At 43.5% G+C, this 18,554-nt stretch overlaps 4 protein-coding genes and 1 long non-coding RNA gene across 11 annotated transcripts; 4 read left to right on the top strand and 1 right to left on the bottom strand.

Annotated features, from left to right (window-relative positions):
* The first annotated feature begins 757 nt into the window (after positions 1-757).
* On the top strand, positions 758-10,359 carry LOC108155420 (transforming growth factor-beta-induced protein ig-h3). Of its 6 annotated transcripts, none has more exons than XM_017286223.2 (10): positions 758-863; positions 1,299-1,415; positions 2,030-2,101; positions 5,382-5,506; positions 5,575-5,716; positions 7,786-7,977; positions 8,052-8,337; positions 8,402-8,873; positions 8,937-9,619; positions 9,685-10,359. In XM_017286223.2, the coding sequence occupies exons 2-10, from the start codon at positions 1,345-1,347 to the stop codon at positions 10,183-10,185; spliced, it is 2,544 nt and encodes an 847-aa protein (XP_017141712.1). In that variant the 5' UTR covers positions 758-863; positions 1,299-1,344; the 3' UTR covers positions 10,186-10,359. The 6 variants fall into 6 exon arrangements, with proteins under 6 accessions (XP_017141712.1, XP_017141711.1, XP_017141714.1 ...); XM_017286222.2 differs by having other exon boundaries at positions 5,379-5,506; XM_017286225.2 differs by lacking the exon at positions 2,030-2,101.
* Positions 10,360-11,153: 794 nt separating this feature from the next.
* Positions 11,154-12,557, top strand: LOC108155423 (L-galactose dehydrogenase). Its single transcript, XM_017286229.2, has 2 exons — positions 11,154-12,158; positions 12,359-12,557. Exons 1-2 carry the CDS (start codon positions 11,197-11,199, stop codon positions 12,417-12,419), a joined length of 1,023 nt encoding a protein of 340 aa, XP_017141718.1. The 5' UTR covers positions 11,154-11,196; the 3' UTR covers positions 12,420-12,557.
* LOC108155426 lies at positions 12,486-18,387 on the bottom strand. The gene is made up of 3 exons (XR_001775043.1): positions 18,349-18,387; positions 12,811-12,946; positions 12,486-12,729 (listed from the first exon to the last, which is right to left on the bottom strand). It is a non-coding gene; the product is annotated as an uncharacterized LOC108155426 (long non-coding RNA).
* On the top strand, positions 13,516-15,393 carry LOC108155422 (L-galactose dehydrogenase). The gene is made up of 4 exons (XM_017286228.2): positions 13,516-13,731; positions 13,804-14,245; positions 14,306-14,679; positions 15,123-15,393. Exons 1-4 carry the CDS (start codon positions 13,586-13,588, stop codon positions 15,193-15,195), a joined length of 1,035 nt encoding a protein of 344 aa, XP_017141717.1. The 5' UTR covers positions 13,516-13,585; the 3' UTR covers positions 15,196-15,393.
* On the top strand, positions 16,523-18,513 carry LOC108155425. 2 transcript variants are annotated; one of them, XM_017286232.2, is made up of 4 exons: positions 16,526-16,743; positions 17,268-17,664; positions 17,986-18,267; positions 18,367-18,513. In XM_017286232.2, exons 1-3 carry the CDS (start codon positions 16,632-16,634, stop codon positions 18,182-18,184), a joined length of 708 nt encoding a protein of 235 aa, XP_017141721.1. In that variant the 5' UTR covers positions 16,526-16,631; the 3' UTR covers positions 18,185-18,267; positions 18,367-18,513. The 2 variants fall into 2 exon arrangements, with proteins under 2 accessions (XP_033245295.1, XP_017141721.1); XM_033389404.1 differs by lacking the exons at positions 17,986-18,267; positions 18,367-18,513 and adding an exon at positions 17,730-17,941 and having other exon boundaries at positions 16,523-16,743.
* The last annotated feature ends 41 nt before the right edge of the window (positions 18,514-18,554 follow it).

The raw sequence follows: 18,554 nt of genomic DNA, 5'->3' as shown, positions 1-18,554 counted from the left end.
ATAATCCTAACAATTGCTATTGTCCAAAGTTGAATCCTCTTTCTTTTTTGCTACAGATGATAACCAAATGTCGTGACTAACAAGCGACACAAAGAACAATTAAAAAGTAAGAAAACCCATTAAAGAGTCTTCTCACAATTCCCAGAAATTCAATTCCATCTACACATGTGCATCTTGTACCTCTCAAAGTAAACAGATTGAACAGTTTCTAAATATGAACATACACAGACTCTTAATAAGCTGGAAGACCCCATTCCTATCCGTAGCCAGAGCCAGACCTGACCGGAGCACTGGGTGACGAGAAGCAGTGATTGATGGCTGCTAGGGAGTCAGTCGTCCGAGGCTGGACAGTTTCGGGAATAACCGAAATGTGATGAGCTGGATAACACTTACACTAACAGGTAGGCCAGCTGTATGGCCACAAAAATTATGGCCCTTACCTGAGGGAACAATTCCAGGAAAATGTTAATTTAAGATTATACAAATGAAAACAGTAGAGTATTTGTACTCAGATTCGTATATTTCTTTTCCCCTGTTGTTTGGTGTAACAACACTTATCGCAGCTCGCACTTTCACAAATTGTACACACGAATTTGGCATTTGCCACACTCCCACCGCCCGCCCGTCACACGCCAATAAAAAGCGTCACCAAAAGTTCTCTCAGAAGCCCGAAGCTCCAAAGCGCCGCTCAGAAAGCTCCAACGATCGCAGCCGCAGAGGCGTAGCAGCGCCATCGCAGCGCAATCGCAGCTTATAAATATCGGACGCGATCTTCGTTCTTTTGCAGTTAGTTTTCAAAACTCGTGACGACAACATCCATCGTCGGATCTTCAACAGAAAAATATCATTCCACACCATAGCTCGTGAGTTAGTGAGTGTTTTGTGCTGTCGGTGTCTGTATTCGAAAAAGGAGTCAGAGCCAGAGCCAGAGCCAGAGCCAGAGCCAAAGACATTTGTGACTTCGTATTTTAATCAAATTGATTGTGATGTGGATGTGCCAATTGTTGTAATCCAAGAGACAATTGACAATAATTACATGTGTGTGCTCGCAATTAATGCGTGAAGACAGTGGAAAAGTTTCTCCTCTCTCCGCACTCGGGGCCCAGTCAGTCGTCACCTACATATTTGAGTGCAGGCTGGCGTGGAAAACCTGTATTTTGGCTTGGCCGTCGTCTCAGCTGTTTCCAGTGCAGTAGTGAAATTTCTTGAACCCAGCCAGCCATCGCCATCCCGCAGAGTTTTTATATTACCGCAACTTTCGTTATTTTATTTTCTTCTCCATTCCCCCATTTTTATAGCACCCAATTTCGCGGTTCAAATTGTGATATTGTGATATCCAACAACATGTTGAGACAGTGGGCTTGCCTGCTCCTGCTCGGGTCCATCTCCATCCAGGCGGTGCCCTACTACGGAGAGTAAGTATTGATTTTTCCAGTGTTGGTCAACACTAGTGTGTGTTGTGTTGTGTGTTCTCGTTTCATGCACATTTCATGTAGTTTCTGTTTTTGTTTTCGTTGCGGTTTTCGGTCTAAGCACTCATCGACATCTTCTGATAAGGCATGGTTTGATGTTATCGGAATGTAGAACTAAATGGGGAATGTTGTTGAAGCGTGTCCTAACATTGGGAATACACTAGAACAATGCATTGAATCATCAATAAAAATTGCTATGAAGTTATACAAAAAAAAATTATACAAAATCTATCTTTGCTTTCCGTAAAATTGCAGTAGAATCATTCTAACTAAATTGAAGAACGCATTCACTCAAAAATGAGAGGAATTAGAAATCTTAAGGGCTTTCATGTCATCAATTGAATGGAAGTTATACAAAATTATCTGTTCAAATTATAAAAATCCAAAAACCGTTAGAGAATCAGTAACATATCAATACATTGTAGTAGATTGAATACCACTAACTCAAACACGTTGAAAATCCTTCCCCACAGTTCTCTTTAATAGCCCAAAACCATCACCTTGTACTACCTATCGTAGCTCCTTCCCCACCAATAAATGATTAATTGCAATTTCAGTTCAGGCTCCGGATCGGAATCTGAGTTTGAGGAGTCCGTGGGTTATGCTTCCGAATCTTTATCCAAATCCAGGTGAACTATATGCCAACACAGCGCTTTCCTCCCTCCCAAAAAAAAAATCCCAGCATTTCATACCCAGTAGACTAGATCCAGCAAAAACTGACAACTACTTACCAAAACAAACACCAGAAACAAGTTTCAATATTTACAATACACGCAGTTCACATGTGAAGAAACCCAAACATTTTCAACCAGTTTCAATATTTAAGCGCCTAAGGAACACAAACACTCTTTACGGGTTTACAGCTCCACTGACAGACAGACACTCCATAAAAGTTGGCTAATACCGGGTTCAGTCTTCGGATTTTATGACAGTTTTTTCGAGTCAGAAACCTTTAGGTCTGTTGGTTCTGGGAGAAATTTTTCGCTTGCTAAACAAAACAGCAAATAAAGTTGACCGAAATGTGGTTGGAGGCGGAAGAAGGCTCAGAAAGAAAGTCGCAACCAAAGCTTCAGAAATGACCTCAATTGATAAAACCTTAAGCTGAAACTGTTGAGAGATTGTCTGGAGATTGTTCTGACGCGATTGAGCCTAACCCTGCAGTTCAGACGGGTCTTGGAGTCTCTTTTCTGCTGCTCTTGCATTTATCTGTATGTTTGCGAAAGATATTGCTGCAAGAGAACAATGTGCAACTTAAGTGGGGCAACACCATCGCATCCGCCAGAGATGCAGCCGCGGGACTTGGCCAACAAAATCTTCATCCTCCAATCTGCGCCACACTCGGCTGACTCTGACGGGGGCGGCTCAACCTTTAGGTTCAGGCCGCTCTAGGGCTCATCTTTGACACAATTCTCAATCAGTGCTGGCCCTGAAACCAATTGACATTTGACACGTCACTAGGTGCCATTTCGGGGCCCAGGTATTCTCACCCCACAGTCGTATAATCTGCCCTCGAAGTGGGTCACTGCTGCTGCTGTGGCTCTTTTTCTGTGTATTCCTCTCTAAATGGTTTGGTTCTGCCTGCCGCAGTTGCGCTTTAATTAAATCAGGCAGCCATTTGGTCGGATCCAGCCACCGCTCTGGGGACTGCGACTGCGACCCCCCCGCTACACATTACCATTTTACCGACAATCTGTGATTCCCCATCAGCACCTCTCTTTCTCTTGCTGCCTGCTCTGTGGCCAATGACTTTCGCTTTGGTTCCGAGCGAACAGAATCTATTTTCTTAAAAAATTTCATTTGTTTTCTGAATTCGTTATGCATTCTCCAGTGTTCCAGAAAAGGGTTTCGGGAAGGGGGTTTTCCTTACAATAATATCATGAATCATTCAAAAGTTGATTTGTCTAGACTTTCATCTAAATGTTAAAAATTTAATGGAATATAGTATGCAAATCGATCAACAAAAAAAATGGGCTTATATGCACCTTTAAACCTGACTTGTGGGTGTGGGAGAAATAACTTAGGGGGCAGTCTTTATGTCAGGAAAAAAACATGGGGAATGTTTAAAACGTATTCCGAAATAAATAGAAAGGCATGTTTATAGGAACTATTCTAGATGTATCACCTTCCGACACTTCCATTTATCAGCTTTCCCTTGGGAATCTTTAGTTTATTAATGATTTCATCATCGTTTTTTCTCACATTTAAAATACCATTATTAACTAATCTCATTCGCAATCATACGGAAATGTATTATTTTTCAAGTATTTAGAAATATTATTAGATCGAACAATGAATTACTAGAATTTAAGTGGAGTAAAAGGATTGTATGGAGACTTAGAAGATCGCTTAAATTTGCTTCTAGACTAAACTGCAGCATTTTCTGGAGAAATTTAATGATTTATTTAAGATTGAAAGCACATTTGTTGTCTTTTTTTAGATATACTAACTTGAATGTTTAGAATCTATAGCTATGTATGTATATATGTAAGTAGGAAAATAATCATTGAATTAAGGAGCATTACAAATAGGTTTAAGTTTCAGTTAAGGGTTTCATCCAAATGATTCACATTACAGCATACAAAAATAATATTAGTTGGAATTCTTCAGTCAAAAAGGGGATCGTAATAGTATTTAGTTTCAGATGTGTTTACATTCATTCCCAATCGTATACAAATATATTATGCAACACAATGATTGAGAGTGAAGAACAGTAAAATTCACAGTGGATTCAGTACATAAATTCCTCAAGACACGAGACAAGGGAGAGACACACATTTATCAGGCCAATGCCCATGCCAAAGCCCCATCCATAATCGCTTTGTCGGCTTAAATACATATATTGCCTGTCTCTCTGTGGCTCTGAGGCTAAGCCGCTGTGAGCCCTAGCTCCTCACGTACCACTCGGATAATGAGTCACACAGAACAGACAGAACTCCAGTCAGAAGACCCATCAAAAGTGAGGGACAGACAGTTTGAGTACTGCGAGTCGTTGAACAAATTGTTTACGTTTTGCCTTTTCAAGCATTATATTTTTATTGTTTATTGCCAGATAGTTTCGTTTCTTTATTTTTTATTTAGCACTGATGAGGGGGTTTTTTTTAATTAGCTTCCGCGAAACGAATTTTAATGACCCGCAACCAAAGTATGTTCTAGAAAGTGTCTCTTGGGGAAGGGTGGTGCTCCTATAAGTAGATTCCAAATGCATTAATAAATCGCAACATTTCGTTGACATAAATCCCAGTTTACGGATGGACCACTGCAAGGGGAATATCTCCAGTTTGGTTTGGTGATTGGTTTTTTGGGTTGTTAAAAAGTTATTTTCATTTGATTTCATTGGTACAGAGATTGTAAGGTAGTGCCCGGGGGAGGCACTTAATATGCGGCTCAGGCAAATGCTGCGCAAAAAAAATCAGCTAAACAATGAGCACGATCAGCATATATACTAACCGAACATATACGTATTTAGAGATATATATATACACAGACTTTTGTGGATCTATAGGGGCCGTGTGGGAGCTTCTTTTATGTGAGGGAACAATGAAGGCATATGAATTATGGTGCTCGGGTTCTCTACTTCGTTCCGTTTCGAACCGTTCTCCATGAAATTTGCATGAACAAACACAAGCACACACAAAACATACAGATCCAGATACACTAACTATAGCACTTACACTCGAACACCCTCGCCCTACCCCACTTCAGCTTTATGCCACACTTAACACACCCATTGCCGCTGCATCGCACTATGTTCGCGCCCATACCACTAGCACCACTAGAACCACTCGATCTGGAGCCCATGCATGCCCAGGCCTCGCAGCGAGTGGCAAGTGTCTGGGCCCGTGGTCCCCCCGGTCCCATGCCGCTGGCCCCCCAGCGACCACAATCTCACCTGTTGCCACTCTTCAGCAGCGGCAGTAGCTTCGATACTGAGTTCGTGCCCCTGGAGCAGCAGCAACAGCCCCAGGGACGTCAGGATGTGGGACCAGCGCTCGGCCCCGTTCCGCCAACAACTGGAGTGGAGCAGAAACCTTTCAGTAAGTGACAAGCGGGGGTACACGAAAGCGATCTATTTCTCATGGATACACATATCTTCTCTTTGCAGATGTGGACGCGATCACCACAGATGTGAATGCACCCAATCCAGCGATATTCTTCCAGCAATCGTTCCCCTTCTTTGGCAATGAGTTCTTCAACTCATTTGGCGGCTTTGGCTTCGGCAATGCCCAGGAGCCCTGGTGGAAAGGGTAAGTAAAGTCGCACAGAAATTGTAGATAATATTAGATACAGATAGACTTAGACTCTAGGGAAAATCTTTATAAAGACAACCGTAACCTTCATCGATCAACCAAAAGCTCTGCCCGATTTTCCACTATATTTGAATGTTCAAAACCCCTTGTTATGGTCAATAAGTTTTTGCTTCTTTCCTAATCGCCGCACACGACTGCCTCTGACTCTGACTCTGGGCAATGGCATCGAATCCGACAACTATGACTGTTCTTGGCACTTGGCAATTAAGAGAGCACAATGTCAAGTTCATACTAGCTATTAAATATTGTATGATTTTTTTTAGTTTTTAATTTTTAATTTCTTGGCTTATCGCTTTACAGCAGCAATCGAGCATAACCATTAAAATAAATACATAAATAAGTAATTTTCCATCCATTCAAAGATTGCTCCCAGCGAGGGAATTAACAATCTCTAGTGTTCCGATGGTAATTGCTTCAGCAATCCCTAAGGTTCCGATGATGGTTGTTTCAATAATCTCTAGGTTTTCATGATGGTTTCTGCAACAATCTCTATGATCCCATTGATGTTTCGTTTCAACAATCTCTAGGGTTCCGATGGCTATTTCAACTTTCTCTAGGGTTCAACTGTTCTTTCGATTAATTGTTCAAGTCGGCAGAATTAGTTGATTATTCAATATACTCGTGCTCGTTCAGAAAGTGAATGAGTACATTAAGTGAACTATATTGGATAAGTGCACAAGTCTGATTATATAGTGCACAAAATACAAAAGCTTGCACTTTTCTAAATTGTGAAATCAACTACGTCGTTTTCACTCGTTGTGCGAAAAATGTTGTTGTAAAATGAAAGTCAGAAATGTGGCAAATTGAAAAATTAGCTGCATAGAGAGATATATACACAGAGATATAGCTATACATATTTACAACTATGGTTCACTGGGAAATTTCTAAAAACGCTACGCACACAATGAGTTGGCTTTCAGAAAAAACAAAAATATTTCAGCGGCTGCCATAATTGAATTGATGGCCTGGCAAAGCTGTTGAGCCTCACAAATACCTATACCTATCTACATATATACATCTTTATGTATCATATAACTATGCTTCATATGGCGGATCACTGTGCAAATTCATTCAATAAACACTCGACACGAGTGGCCTCTGCTGATGGACTGTCTGATAAGTGCCTTGGACTAACTTTGATTGGTTTCATAGATACTACTCGTATACAGGCTGTGTTGTGGGTACATTGACATTGCGATTTGCATGTCTCAGATATATATACCTATGTATGACTAAGTCATTAGCGAAGATTTTTCTAGGTTTGCTTATGAAAAGAATTATCAGAAATGAAATTAGAACTTGAAATATGTGTATGTATTGTATAAATGTAGGGTTGGCAGCCCTCTAACCAGCTGATGAGTTTCAATCTATCGCTATGGATAGTCAAGGGTATGAGAGGAAAATATATCGTAATAAGATATGAAAAGGAACTCATGTGTAACCTATTTGAAACTAAGAATAAATATTACACCCAATATAACGACGATTGGTGTATTTGTTTATGGAGCTTTTGGAGCGGACTCCTACTCACTTGTAGGGAGCTCACCGAGAATCGCTACATAAATATAGGAATTGTTTATTATTTCACTATACTTGTTTATGGGAGATATGATTCCATTATACTCGTATGAATGAGTTCTGCGTATGTAACAGAGATCTTTCACATTCCTGTAGGTACCTCAACAGTTTAGATTACACGAATCTTAGCTGCTTTCAACCGGTTTTGTATCGTTTAAACATTAAGGTTCAAATTCAAGCCCTTGTAATGCATTTAAAATTAACAAATCAATAGTTTCTGTTAGCCAATTGTTGAAATAATTGCACAGTTCTGTAAGGGTGGGTCGAACAAGTACGACCGCCTCAAACAGGTTTCCTATTATGTACACCAGTTGCAATCTTCAGAGATCGCTGCACGGCTCGGCAAACGATTATCCAACGAAAGCTTCAATCATTACACAACTGAATAATTAACAAACATCTCGATGATTCCTCTTCCTTCCCACCAGTCCCAATGTGTGCACCGAGAAAGAGGAAGGCGAGACCGTGGCCACAGAGACCGAGGGTGATGAAACCGTTGACACCTTTGGCCAGGAACGTGACGGCGTCAGCAGCGTTGTGCGATCCCCACTCTTCGGACAATTCCAGTTCAGCGTAAACTCCTGCATGGAGAAGCCCAACAAGCACGTCTGCACCAAGATGTAAGTCAAAATGAATGGTGGCATGGGATTATCCAAGACTCTGTTTAATTTTCTTCCTTCTTCCCTCTGCGCAGCGTCAATCAAAATGGCAAAAAGAAGACCCTGACGTTGACACGTCAGTGCTGTCACGGCTATGGGCGGTCGAGGAACGCGGACTTTAGCACACCCTGCGAGAAGATCGACATCAAGGATGTGGAGATTACGGCCAGCGACATGGGAGCCAAGCAGTTCATCGAGAGTGCCCGCAAAGCCGGAGAACTGTCCGACATGCTGGGTCAGGGCAGTGGCAAGAAGGTGACTCTGTTTTTGCCCAAGGATCTGGACTTTATGGAGTACCATGCCCAGCAGCAGCAGGAGAATGTAAGTGGTAGAGCAAAGGAGTATGGGGATCCCGCACTAATCCTATTCCTCGCTAATCCCACAGGTAGTGGACCAAGCCAGTGCTGATAAAACAAAGCCATCATCCATCTACAAGCTTCATGCAGTTCTCGGAGAACTTGAGCTGGAGGATGTACCCAACGAGCAGCTGCTGCAAACGGAGGTGCCAGACCAGAAGATCCGCATCAACAGCTACCAGCTACCCCCAGCTCTGGGTCTAGAGCCCTACCGCTATTCCGCCAACTGTGTGCCAATCGATAAGCACGACAAGCTCTCCGAGCAGGCCCTTGTCCATACACTGAATGGAATGCTCCAGCCCCTGACCAAGAACGTGATGGATATCATTCGCGAGCGCCCGGATATGTCCATAATGCGCACAGTTCTGGAGAAGACCAATCTGAGTGCCATGTTGGAGGGTGAGAAGCCGGTGACCATCTTTGTGCCCACCGATTTGGCCTTCGATAAGCTGGAGCCGCATCTGCGACGGGCTCTGAAGGAGGGACGTGGCTGTGCTTCGAGTGAGTACCTTAGATCCCTAGAAGACTTGCAATCATAATTAATTCAAACCAAATCTTTTATAGACATCCTCAAGAACCACATGCTAGATCTTACCTTCTGCTCGCTGGCTACAGTTCCCGGAGCCAAGACGACAGCCTTCAATCTGCTGGGTGAGCCCCTGCTGCTCAATCGCACTCAGCGCGCTGAGAATCAGACAGGAACGTCTTCGATCTTCATCAATAACGTGGCCAAGATAATGGAAGCGGATATTATGGGTACAAATGGTGTGCTCCATGTGATCGATACAATTCTGCCCACGGAGACGGCACTGCCCATGACCACTCTGATATCGCAGAAGAACCTGACCATCTTCAAGCAGTTGTTGGAGGCCTCTGGCTATGACGATCAGTTCGATGATCTGAACAATGTGACGATCTTTGCACCCATAGACAAGGCACTGCAGAACACGGAGTGGGCTCGTCTTCTGAAGGAGCAGCCGGAGGTTCTTAACCACAATCTGGATCTGTTGGAGTTCCTCAACTATCACGTTGTCAAGCCCATGATCAAGACGTGCGATCTGTCGGAGAAGTCCCTGCCTACGATGGCCGGCTCCAATGTCCGTCTGAATCTGTATTCCACCCATGCTCTCTTCTCGGATGTGATGAATCGTGCCACCGTGAACTGTGCCCGCCTGGTGCATTTCGATGACGAGAGCTGTGGCTCGGTGCTGCATCAGCTGGATCGTCCACTGACGCCACCCAAGAATGTGAGTTGGAGAAACGATCCTTTTATACAGATTCTAAATGTTCTGCTACCCTGTAATATCCACAGAATATGCTCAAGGTGCTGGAGGCCAATCCCGGCTACAGCAAATTCTTGGAGCTGGTGCGCAAGGCCAATCTGACCCAGCTGCTGTCCAACGATTCGAGTAGCTATACCCTGCTGGTGCCCAAGAACGATGTCTTTGATGAGTTCAGCGAGTCGGGTGAGACCCAGAAGCCCGCAGTCCAGACCCAGGCGGAACTAGTGGCCATGGTCAAGACTCACATTGTGGAGGATGTTGTCTGCTGTGCTGGCATCATTCCCACCAACTGGCCTTTTGTGCGCTCCATCGAATCGATCGGGGGTCAGCATTTGCGCATCACTCGCGATCGTCGGCCCAAGATTGAGAATTCCGGCGTAACCAAGTGCGATGTGGTGGCCACCAATGGCATTCTCCACGAGATCAATGACATCATTGTGCCGAGGCCACAACGTGCCCAGCAACGACCCCAGCTGATCCCGCCAGGCGCTGGCTATCAGCCACAGAGCGACTTTGATGTCTTCTTCTGAGCGGAGCAATGATGGTCGCTCCCTTTCCTCTATCTCAAGCACATACTATATGATCGTATACATATATATAAAGTATATATTTATATTAACTCTTAACGATTTGATTTGTCGATTGATTGAAAATGGCCCAAAAGCTGTGACTTCACTCGGATAAATAAAAGAAAAATAGTATTAAAAACAAAAGATATTCTAATAGAGGAATGTATAAAAATATGGGAAAACAGAGAGAAAGATTTATCGAATACAAGAAAACGTAGTAGCAAAGAAAGAACTAACTGAAAAATTGGCGATTTTCTAGCACTATTTGGCACTATTTAAGATTAAGGCTCTTAAATAGTTAGAATGCATGCTTTTGCGCCCAACTGCCTCCATTGCTTCGAGATTTATTCTTCGACAACCGGCGACAGGCAGAACAACAACCGAAAAGTGAAAAATAGTGCGCCAGAGAATGCAAAAACAAATTACACGCCGTGGGTGGCGCTACCGCGACTCGAGGCCAAGGCGAGAATGCATTAATTTTGGGAATGCAGACTGGGTGTAGTGTGCGTGGCGAGGTTACAAGGACTGTTTTTGTGTTTGTAGGACTCAGGATTCAGGAAGTATAAATGGATACAAAGCGGATGAATTGTAATCATCATGAACTCGAGAACAGATCGAAGATAACAGTGCCTTATATTCGTTCTATGATGTTAGAAGCAAGAACTATGCTCGTACTGTTCCATCATTCGAAAGAGAGTTCGTAGATAACAGAACAGACAACTGCTCCTACAATGCAAAAATACTACCCCAAAAAGAGCACAACAAATTGTAAGAGAACCTCCCAAAGAGAGCCCAATGCAATAAGAGTGTAAACAGTTTAAGATTGCGGTTTCGGAGCGCACACACTTAAAGAACTTACATATACATACTTCTCATTTCTTATCGCTACTGAAAAGGTGGTCCAAGCCCTATAAAAGCCCTTACCAGTCTACGTACCGTACCTATTTCAACTTAAGCATCCACAAAGTAAAGATGCCAGGAGAACTGCCAGCCACCTTTGTCAAGGGCTTCCATAATGAGGAGCTGGTGCGACGCATGGAGTACCGGGAGCTGGGCAGCACAGGACTTCGAGTGTCCAAGATTGCACTGGGTGGTGCCACCCTTTCCTCCATTTTCTACAACGATTTTCAACGAGAAGAGGGCATCAAGACGGTGCATGAGGCCATCAAGTCGGGCATCAACTACATTGACACGGCTCCCTTCTATGGAAATTCGGAGGAGCTACTCGGCCAGGCCTTGAAGGATGTGCCCCGGGAGGCCTACTACATAGCCACTAAGGTGGCTCGCTATGAGCTTGATCCTAAGAAAATGTTCAACTACACTGCAGCCAAGGCGAGGGAGAGTGTGAAGCGTAGCCTGGATCTACTTGGCCTGGAACAGGTGGACGTTCTTCAGGTGCACGATGTGGATGCCGCCCCAAGCTTAGACATGGTTCTTAATGAGACTATCCCCGTTCTGGAGGAGTATGTGAAGGCGGGCAAGGCTCGATTCATTGGGATCACCGCCTACGATGTGGACGTGCTCAAGGAGTGCGCCGAGCGTGGCAAGGGTCGCATCCAGGTGGTCCTCAATTATGCGCGATATACACTGTTAGACAACACTTTGCTGCGCCATATGAAGACCTTTAAGGAGCTCAAGGTGGGCGTCATCTGTGCCGCTGCCCACTCGCTGGGGCTACTCACCAATGCTGGACCCCCAGCCATACATCCCGGTAGTCCGGAGCTTCAGGCTCTGGGTCGGCGGGCAGCAGAGATCTGCAAGCAGCGGGACGTGGAGCTGGGCAAGTTGGCCATGTACTACACCATGCAACTGGACGGAGCAGCCACCTTCCTCATCGGCATCCCCAATCGCCGCTTGCTGCAGGTTAATCTGGACGCGATCTTCGACGGCCTTACCTCGCACGAGCAGGAAGTGCTGCAGTATCTGCGCGAAAAGTAAGTAGGAATTGTGCAAGTCGGATTTGGTGTAAGCAATTGCATCACGGGTACTGGCACTGCCACTGCCACTGCCACTGGAACCGGGTCGAACTTGGCCTCAGCCGCCAAAACAGGTTCCCCCAATCCAATCCAGTCCAATCCAATCCAATCTCCAATCACCATTCAAACATGTATTTCTTTCTCTGTCTTTGTTTCAGTGTTTTGACCAAATCGTATAGTTGGGGCTCCACTTTATCCACTGTGGACAAGTTCCAATGATCAAATCTGAAGCAACGGTTGTGCCCTGAAGACTAGGAGTAGCATTCAAAAAAGACTGCAAAAAGCACGATCTTTACCATATATTGTGAATGAATTAATACAAATAAAATAAAGTAATTATTGAAGGAAAAATACTTATCATTTTGTTTGAAATCATTTCACTTCCAAGTAACAAGCCATTGAAGACCAGGACTCATATACATTTTCCTTGGTAATCGTTTCATTTCCAATGTTTACTCAGCTTAATTGGAAAAAATCGCCATTATTTCAAAGATAAGCTCAGGTTCATCCACAGATCAATTGTCGTTACCTGGTACATCAAACAATATTTATATACAAGAGTAGGTTTACAAGTGTTTTATATATTCTTGATTAAATTATTTATACATACATGCTCGAATGTCTATATGCCTGTATTTTAAAATCGTAGCCGGCTTAATTGACTTCTCAAATTGCATGATTTTTGCACCCAGAGAGTGCAAAGAAGGGAAAAGCGCGAGAGTATCCATTGAATAAGTCGTGCCTCGCTAAACGGAAAAAGCACACCTGAATAAGTCATAAGTTCTACGAGTAATTGAAAAAACTTGCATGCTTTGTACGCATTTTGCTAACAGCATCAGCAGCGTCAGATGTATGAGAATATGGATTAATCTTCAATCCAACATACTTTTTAGAATTCCAGATTTTTTTTATAAAATGTGAGGTACCACAGTGCACCACACTTTTAAGAGCGCTGCTGGAAACGCCTCACCTTTATATGAAAATATTCCTTGGGAAGGTACAACTTTGATCAATTCTTCTCTCTATTCTAATCTTTCGCTCTCTCTCTCTCTATCTCCCTTGCACTCTTGCAGCTTTTTTTCAGCAGATTCTCTTTGAGCACAGCGCAGGTGATATGCCTTATGCTCTCTCTCCCATACTATAATCTTTCGTATCAAACTCGAGTCCGCTTTGCTTCTGTTCGCAAACACTCGGTCATATCAGTACATAATCGCAAATGTATATATACATATGAATGTATTTGTTTGTTTAAGTGCACTTCAGCTCTGTTCTCTTTATCGGTTTTGGCAAATATAAACTGAATATACGGAAATTTTTTTGTCAGTATTCCTCTGGATGGGGTAAGAATTTCATCACAGAGTGACATAGATTGGACGCGACTCAAAATGTCTGGAACATTGCCGGCTACCTATGTGAAGGGTTTCCACGATGAAGAGAAGGTGCGGCGCATGGAATACCGCAAGCTCGGAAAAACAGGTCTAGAAGTATCGAAGATTTCATTCGGTGGCGGTGCGCTGTGTGCCAACTATGGGTAAGAGATATATTTTTAATCGATCTCTTATGCGGAACTCTTAAAATACGACATGTTCTCTCTCTGCTTTAGTTTTGATCTTGAAGAGGGCATCAAAACAGTGCAGGATGCCTTGAAATCGGGCATCAATTATATTGATACTGCTCCATGGTATGGACAAGGACGGTCCGAAGAGGTGCTCGGCCAGGCCTTAAAGGATGTGCCTCGGGAGTCCTATTATATAGCCACTAAAGTGGCTCGCTATGAGCTTGATCCCAACAAAATGTTCGACTTCAGTGCCAAGAAGACTCGCGAGAGTGTGGAAAAGAGCCTAAAGCTTTTGGGCCTGCAATATGTGGATGTCATCCAAATCCATGATATTGAATTTGCTGAGAATTTGGATATTGTTCTCAATGAAACATTGCCCACCTTGGAGGCGCTGGTCAAGGAGGGAAAGGCCAAGTATATTGGCGTCTCTGCTTATCCCATTTCTGTGCTCAAGGAGTGTCTATCCCGAGCACCAGGAAGATTCGATGTACGTAACCCAATGGAGGATTTGTCCCTGACTTACCAAACTTTTATAAACTGCTTTCAGACGGTGCTGACATATTGCAGGTACACTCTAACCGATGACACGCTTCTTGAATACCTGGATTTCTTCAAGTCACAGAATCTTGGCGTAATATCTGCTGCTGCCCATGGCTTGGGCCTACTCACAAATGCTGGTCCGCCGCCGTGGCATCCAGCCACCGATGAACAAAAGGCTCTGGGCCGCAAGGCAGCAGCTGTCTGCTTGCAGCGCGGTGTGGAGCTGGGAAAACTGGCCCTCTACTACTCCATGAAACTGGGGGAAGTGAGCACCTTCCTCACTGGCATGCAAACGCGGCAGTTGCTCCAGATCAATCTGGCGGCTTTCGAACAGGGTCTCACCGAAAAGGAGCAGGAAGTGCTGTTGTATCTGAGCAAAAAGTGAGTGTCCGACTCGGAAGCCAAAAACCAGACAAAGACGGAGCTAAAAATTGTGCAACTCGGATACAATGTTAGCATTACATCATTCCCCCGCTTCCATGCGGTTGACCAGGCCAGACCCGTCCCAGACCAAGTGCATGGCGTCCATATGTGCATGATCATTGTCAATCTTGGTCATCGGTGCAGTAGAAATCTCTTCCCGTCCCACAAACACTCCCCAATCATTTCTATCCACTTCCGACTGCGCCTATGGAACTTGTTACTCTTCCTTTCTCTCTCTTAATCTTTATCTTTCTCTCTTACGATCGCTTTGTGCTCCATGGGAATTATGATTATGAGCAGTAATTTTTGCATGTTCCCACTTTAACTGTTGGACAATTTTCCATGTCCCTCTCGACTCAGGCATTATGTAAATCTCTTAATATTTCTTCTTTCATTTTCAGTGTTTTGACCAAATCTTTCAATTGGGAGGGAATCGAGCTGGAGCGTTATTGGGCCGCGATAAAGAAAAAGTAATTCCAGAGGATTACCAAGAAGAACCACAAATTTAAGAGAGCATCTTTTGTTATCTGTTTTATTGGAAAGTTTTTGAATCGTTTACAGCTCCAGATAACCTTTAACAATGGTTTTATTTGCCCTAGAATTGAACTTGACATAAATGAATAAACAAAAATCACTTTCAATAAATGATAGCTACATATACTAAGACCGAAACTATCAAAACCAATAACTGATACGGGAAAAGTACTTGAAAGGTTGATAGTAATAAATTGGAATGTATCTGGAACTTCCTCGAAATATGAAAAATGCCACAAACATATCGTTCGTAAAGCATCATAACAACTCAATTATATTTCGCTTTCGGAGAAAATCCACTTTACCAAAGGGTATTATCTGGTTTGATTTTTGTATGGCGCAGAAGGAAGCTGTATGTTCATTGGAAGTACACGAGTAACGGTCTCTTGATAGAACCATCCCCTTCGCGTATATTTCTCTTGAGTGAACTATCTTTTCGTACAGTTTCATTGGCCTCTGGAACTGAAAGAGTATATTAACTTCGGCGCAACAAAATGTTATATCTTTTATGAATTTTTTTGTCGAATATTGAAAATCCACTTCCACCTTTCGCTCTCCATGGCGAAAATCCATCCAGCTCTTCCAGCCGGACCAAATCACCAACTAATTACACTTTAATTAACGCAGTAAACGTAAAACAAAAGATGTAAATACGAGTACAAATAAAAGCAGAAACCACAAGGAAAGGCAAGACGGCAACTCAAATTATTTTGCTCGTTGCATGAAGGAGAACCGAGTCGCACCAAGTCGAACCGAACTGAAGCGAGGCGAGGCGGAAAACGGGGAAGTTTAATAACATTTTGAATAATGAACGAGGAGCCACAAAAAAGCAAGAGTCGAGTGCTGTGGTAAAAATGCGATGCGAATGCACACAGCAGAAATGCAATCCACATGCCACACGAAAAGCGGAAATGTCTCTGGAGCGATGCCGCATTTTGTTTTCCTTAAACTGCCGCTTTAAATAATTTTTATTTTACTTTTCCATCCATCCCACCATGGCGCAATCCAATAAATTTTCGTCCTATCAAAACTGCACAACACAACACTTTTTTGTTTTGCAAGTACTGGCCAAACGAGATGATTTATAAAAACAGATTTGTCAGCTTTGAAAGAGTCCAAAAGCTATCTCGTTTAGTCAGTGCTTAACGCTCAGCTGTTGGCCAGGTTCTCCCTCATTTCACTCTCTTTCGCCTTTCTCAAGCGCTCTCCCGTGTTTTGCGGTGTAGGCTGACCGGATCTTTTGAGCTGCGCTTATATGCGCTGCGCCGTCGCAGAAGAAGCGGTACTTTCAGTTCGAGCCTCCAGCCACTGAGACGTGTCCGCGCCGCGTTAACGTTACTACACAAACATTTTTTAAAATAATATTAAAGTGCAATATGCCGCCATTACAGAATAAAATATTGCTTTTGTTCGCCTGCAATATATTGCTGGCTGTCTACGTGTCCGGCAGTAACAATAAGCAGCAACAACATCAGCAGCAGAATCAAGGTAGGGCTATCGACACCACACACAACGAGAAGGGACTGGCTGATTCATGTTGGGTGGAGAAATTCTCAATGCCATAGTCAAGTTCTTCTGCGGGCTGTTCTAGCCAGACCAAAATAAACAGAAACCGGTTGCGGAAGAGTAAGAAGCAGCTCAGAAAATGCCGGCCAGACAGAAGACGAGTGAACTTCAACGCTTCGATGCGGTTCGTTGGGGAAGACTTATGGGGAAGTAACGGTTATGTGTGGAAATAAACCATTGTGATTTGGGGAAAAGAAAGAAAATGGAAAGTTTCTTTTAGAAAACTTCTTTTAAATACGATTAAAATCATTTGAAGGCTTTGTATAGAAAACTACAAAGCAATTCGCCAAAAATTGTTTAAAAACTGAATAAAGTAATGGATAAAACTCGTGTCTCAAATCGATAAGAAAATGGAACTTAAACCTCAGTCACTTTACAAGGATGAGCCACCATCCCAAATAACATATGTATATATACGACATGTTAAATTGCTGAACTTATTGCAGAAATCTGGGAACAAGACCTTTCGGACACCTTTAAAATCGAGGGCAGCGATCAGGGCATTCAAAAGGTCAACTTGAAGTGCGGTGCCAACTCCATGAATGTGATGCTGGAGACGGAAAAGCCCTTCACGGGTGTGATGTACACGCGTGGCAGCTTCTACAAGCAGACGGCCCCGTGTTTCATGAAGCCCACAGCCAACCAGGGTGCTCGATCACTGGAGATGAACTTCCAGCTGGACCAGTGCCAGACCCTGAAGGATGGTGATCTCTACACGAACATAGTGGTGATTCAGAACGACCCAGAGCTGATAACACCCGGGGATTCGGCCTTCTCGCTGGAGTGCGACTTCCGGCAGCCGCGCAGCCTCGATGTGGAGGCCAGCATGCAGGCCAGGGATAGGTAAGGAAGCGGGATGGTATAATCCTTTTGTGAAGTTGTGATGTCATTATCTGAACTTGCAATAGAAACCCACAAAAATTGCGTGGAGCACGCGGTGGAACCCGCCAGCGTCAATAGAACTTTCTACTCACGAACTCCACTCTAAGTTCTATACTTCTTCTTCAACTGCAATTGTTTCCAAATAGCTGTACATAAGGTACAAATCGAGAGTACCCTCAATTCGTATGCACCCCCAAACTAAAACCAAAAGCGTAGCGGCTTACTAACCCTTAAAACAATGAAACACAGCAAAAACCAAAAACCATACAATACAATCCACAGGGTGGCCACAGGCTCCAAAATTACACTCACTAGTCCCGATCCCGCGGCACCCACGGAACATCTACACAACTCGGTGGTTAGCAACAGCGATTCGGTTGAGTACATTCCAAAGTTTAGCAGACCAAATAGAACCATACACCTGGGCTCCGTCGAGGAGGTGGCGCTGCCATCCCCGGAGCACGCCAGGGACGAGCTCTAAAGAACACTAAAAATCCTCCTCCACACAGCATGACACAAATCGAAAACACAATCACAACACTTGAAACACACTCTTAAATACAGGTGAGAGACGAGGACACGCTTTTTGTTTCTATTTGAGTTGTTTTAAATGTTGCAAAATTGTTGTATTTCTTTTTTACTGACTTTTTTCCGAATTCACAGGAAAATCGCACAGAACTCGACGCACACGTGAACAGAGAAGCCGGCGAACAGCAGATGCACTAACACCACTTCATTTAAATGGTTTTTCATATCCTGTGATATTTTTAAAGTTTGATTTTAATAAAACTTCAAGCAAATTTCCTAAAATTCGCGCTGTTCTTTTTAAATAACCCGAGCTTTTCGATGCA

The sequence above is a fragment of the Drosophila miranda genome, chromosome 2, assembly GCF_003369915.1.
Source record: "Drosophila miranda strain MSH22 chromosome 2, D.miranda_PacBio2.1, whole genome shotgun sequence".
Lineage (NCBI taxonomy): Eukaryota > Metazoa > Arthropoda > Insecta > Diptera > Drosophilidae > Drosophila > Drosophila miranda.
This window is presented reverse-complemented; position numbering and strand designations above follow the sequence as displayed.

Bases quoted from the DNA above. Each gene is read 5' to 3' on its own strand.
- LOC108155422 (XM_017286228.2), top strand. From the start codon at position 13,586: ATGTCTGGAACATTGCCGGCTACCTATGTGAAGGGTTTCCACGATGAA. The intron at 13,732-13,803 runs GTAAGAGATATA...TCTCTGCTTTAG, and splicing joins GCGCTGTGTGCCAACTATGG to TTTTGATCTTGAAGAGGGCA. The intron at 14,246-14,305 runs GTACGTAACCCA...AACTGCTTTCAG, and splicing joins GAGCACCAGGAAGATTCGAT to ACGGTGCTGACATATTGCAG.
- LOC108155420 (XM_017286220.2), top strand. From the start codon at position 1,345: ATGTTGAGACAGTGGGCTTGCCTGCTCCTGCTCGGGTCCATCTCCATC. The intron at 5,717-7,785 runs GTAAGTAAAGTC...CCTTCCCACCAG, and splicing joins CAGGAGCCCTGGTGGAAAGG to TCCCAATGTGTGCACCGAGA. The intron at 7,978-8,051 runs GTAAGTCAAAAT...CCCTCTGCGCAG, and splicing joins AAGCACGTCTGCACCAAGAT to CGTCAATCAAAATGGCAAAA.
- LOC108155423 (XM_017286229.2), top strand. From the start codon at position 11,197: ATGCCAGGAGAACTGCCAGCCACCTTTGTCAAGGGCTTCCATAATGAG. The intron at 12,159-12,358 runs GTAAGTAGGAAT...TCTTTGTTTCAG, and splicing joins CTGCAGTATCTGCGCGAAAA to TGTTTTGACCAAATCGTATA.
- LOC108155425 (XM_017286232.2), top strand. From the start codon at position 16,632: ATGCCGCCATTACAGAATAAAATATTGCTTTTGTTCGCCTGCAATATA. The intron at 16,744-17,267 runs GTAGGGCTATCG...AACTTATTGCAG, and splicing joins ACATCAGCAGCAGAATCAAG to AAATCTGGGAACAAGACCTT. The intron at 17,665-17,985 runs GTAAGGAAGCGG...TACAATCCACAG, and splicing joins AGCATGCAGGCCAGGGATAG to GGTGGCCACAGGCTCCAAAA.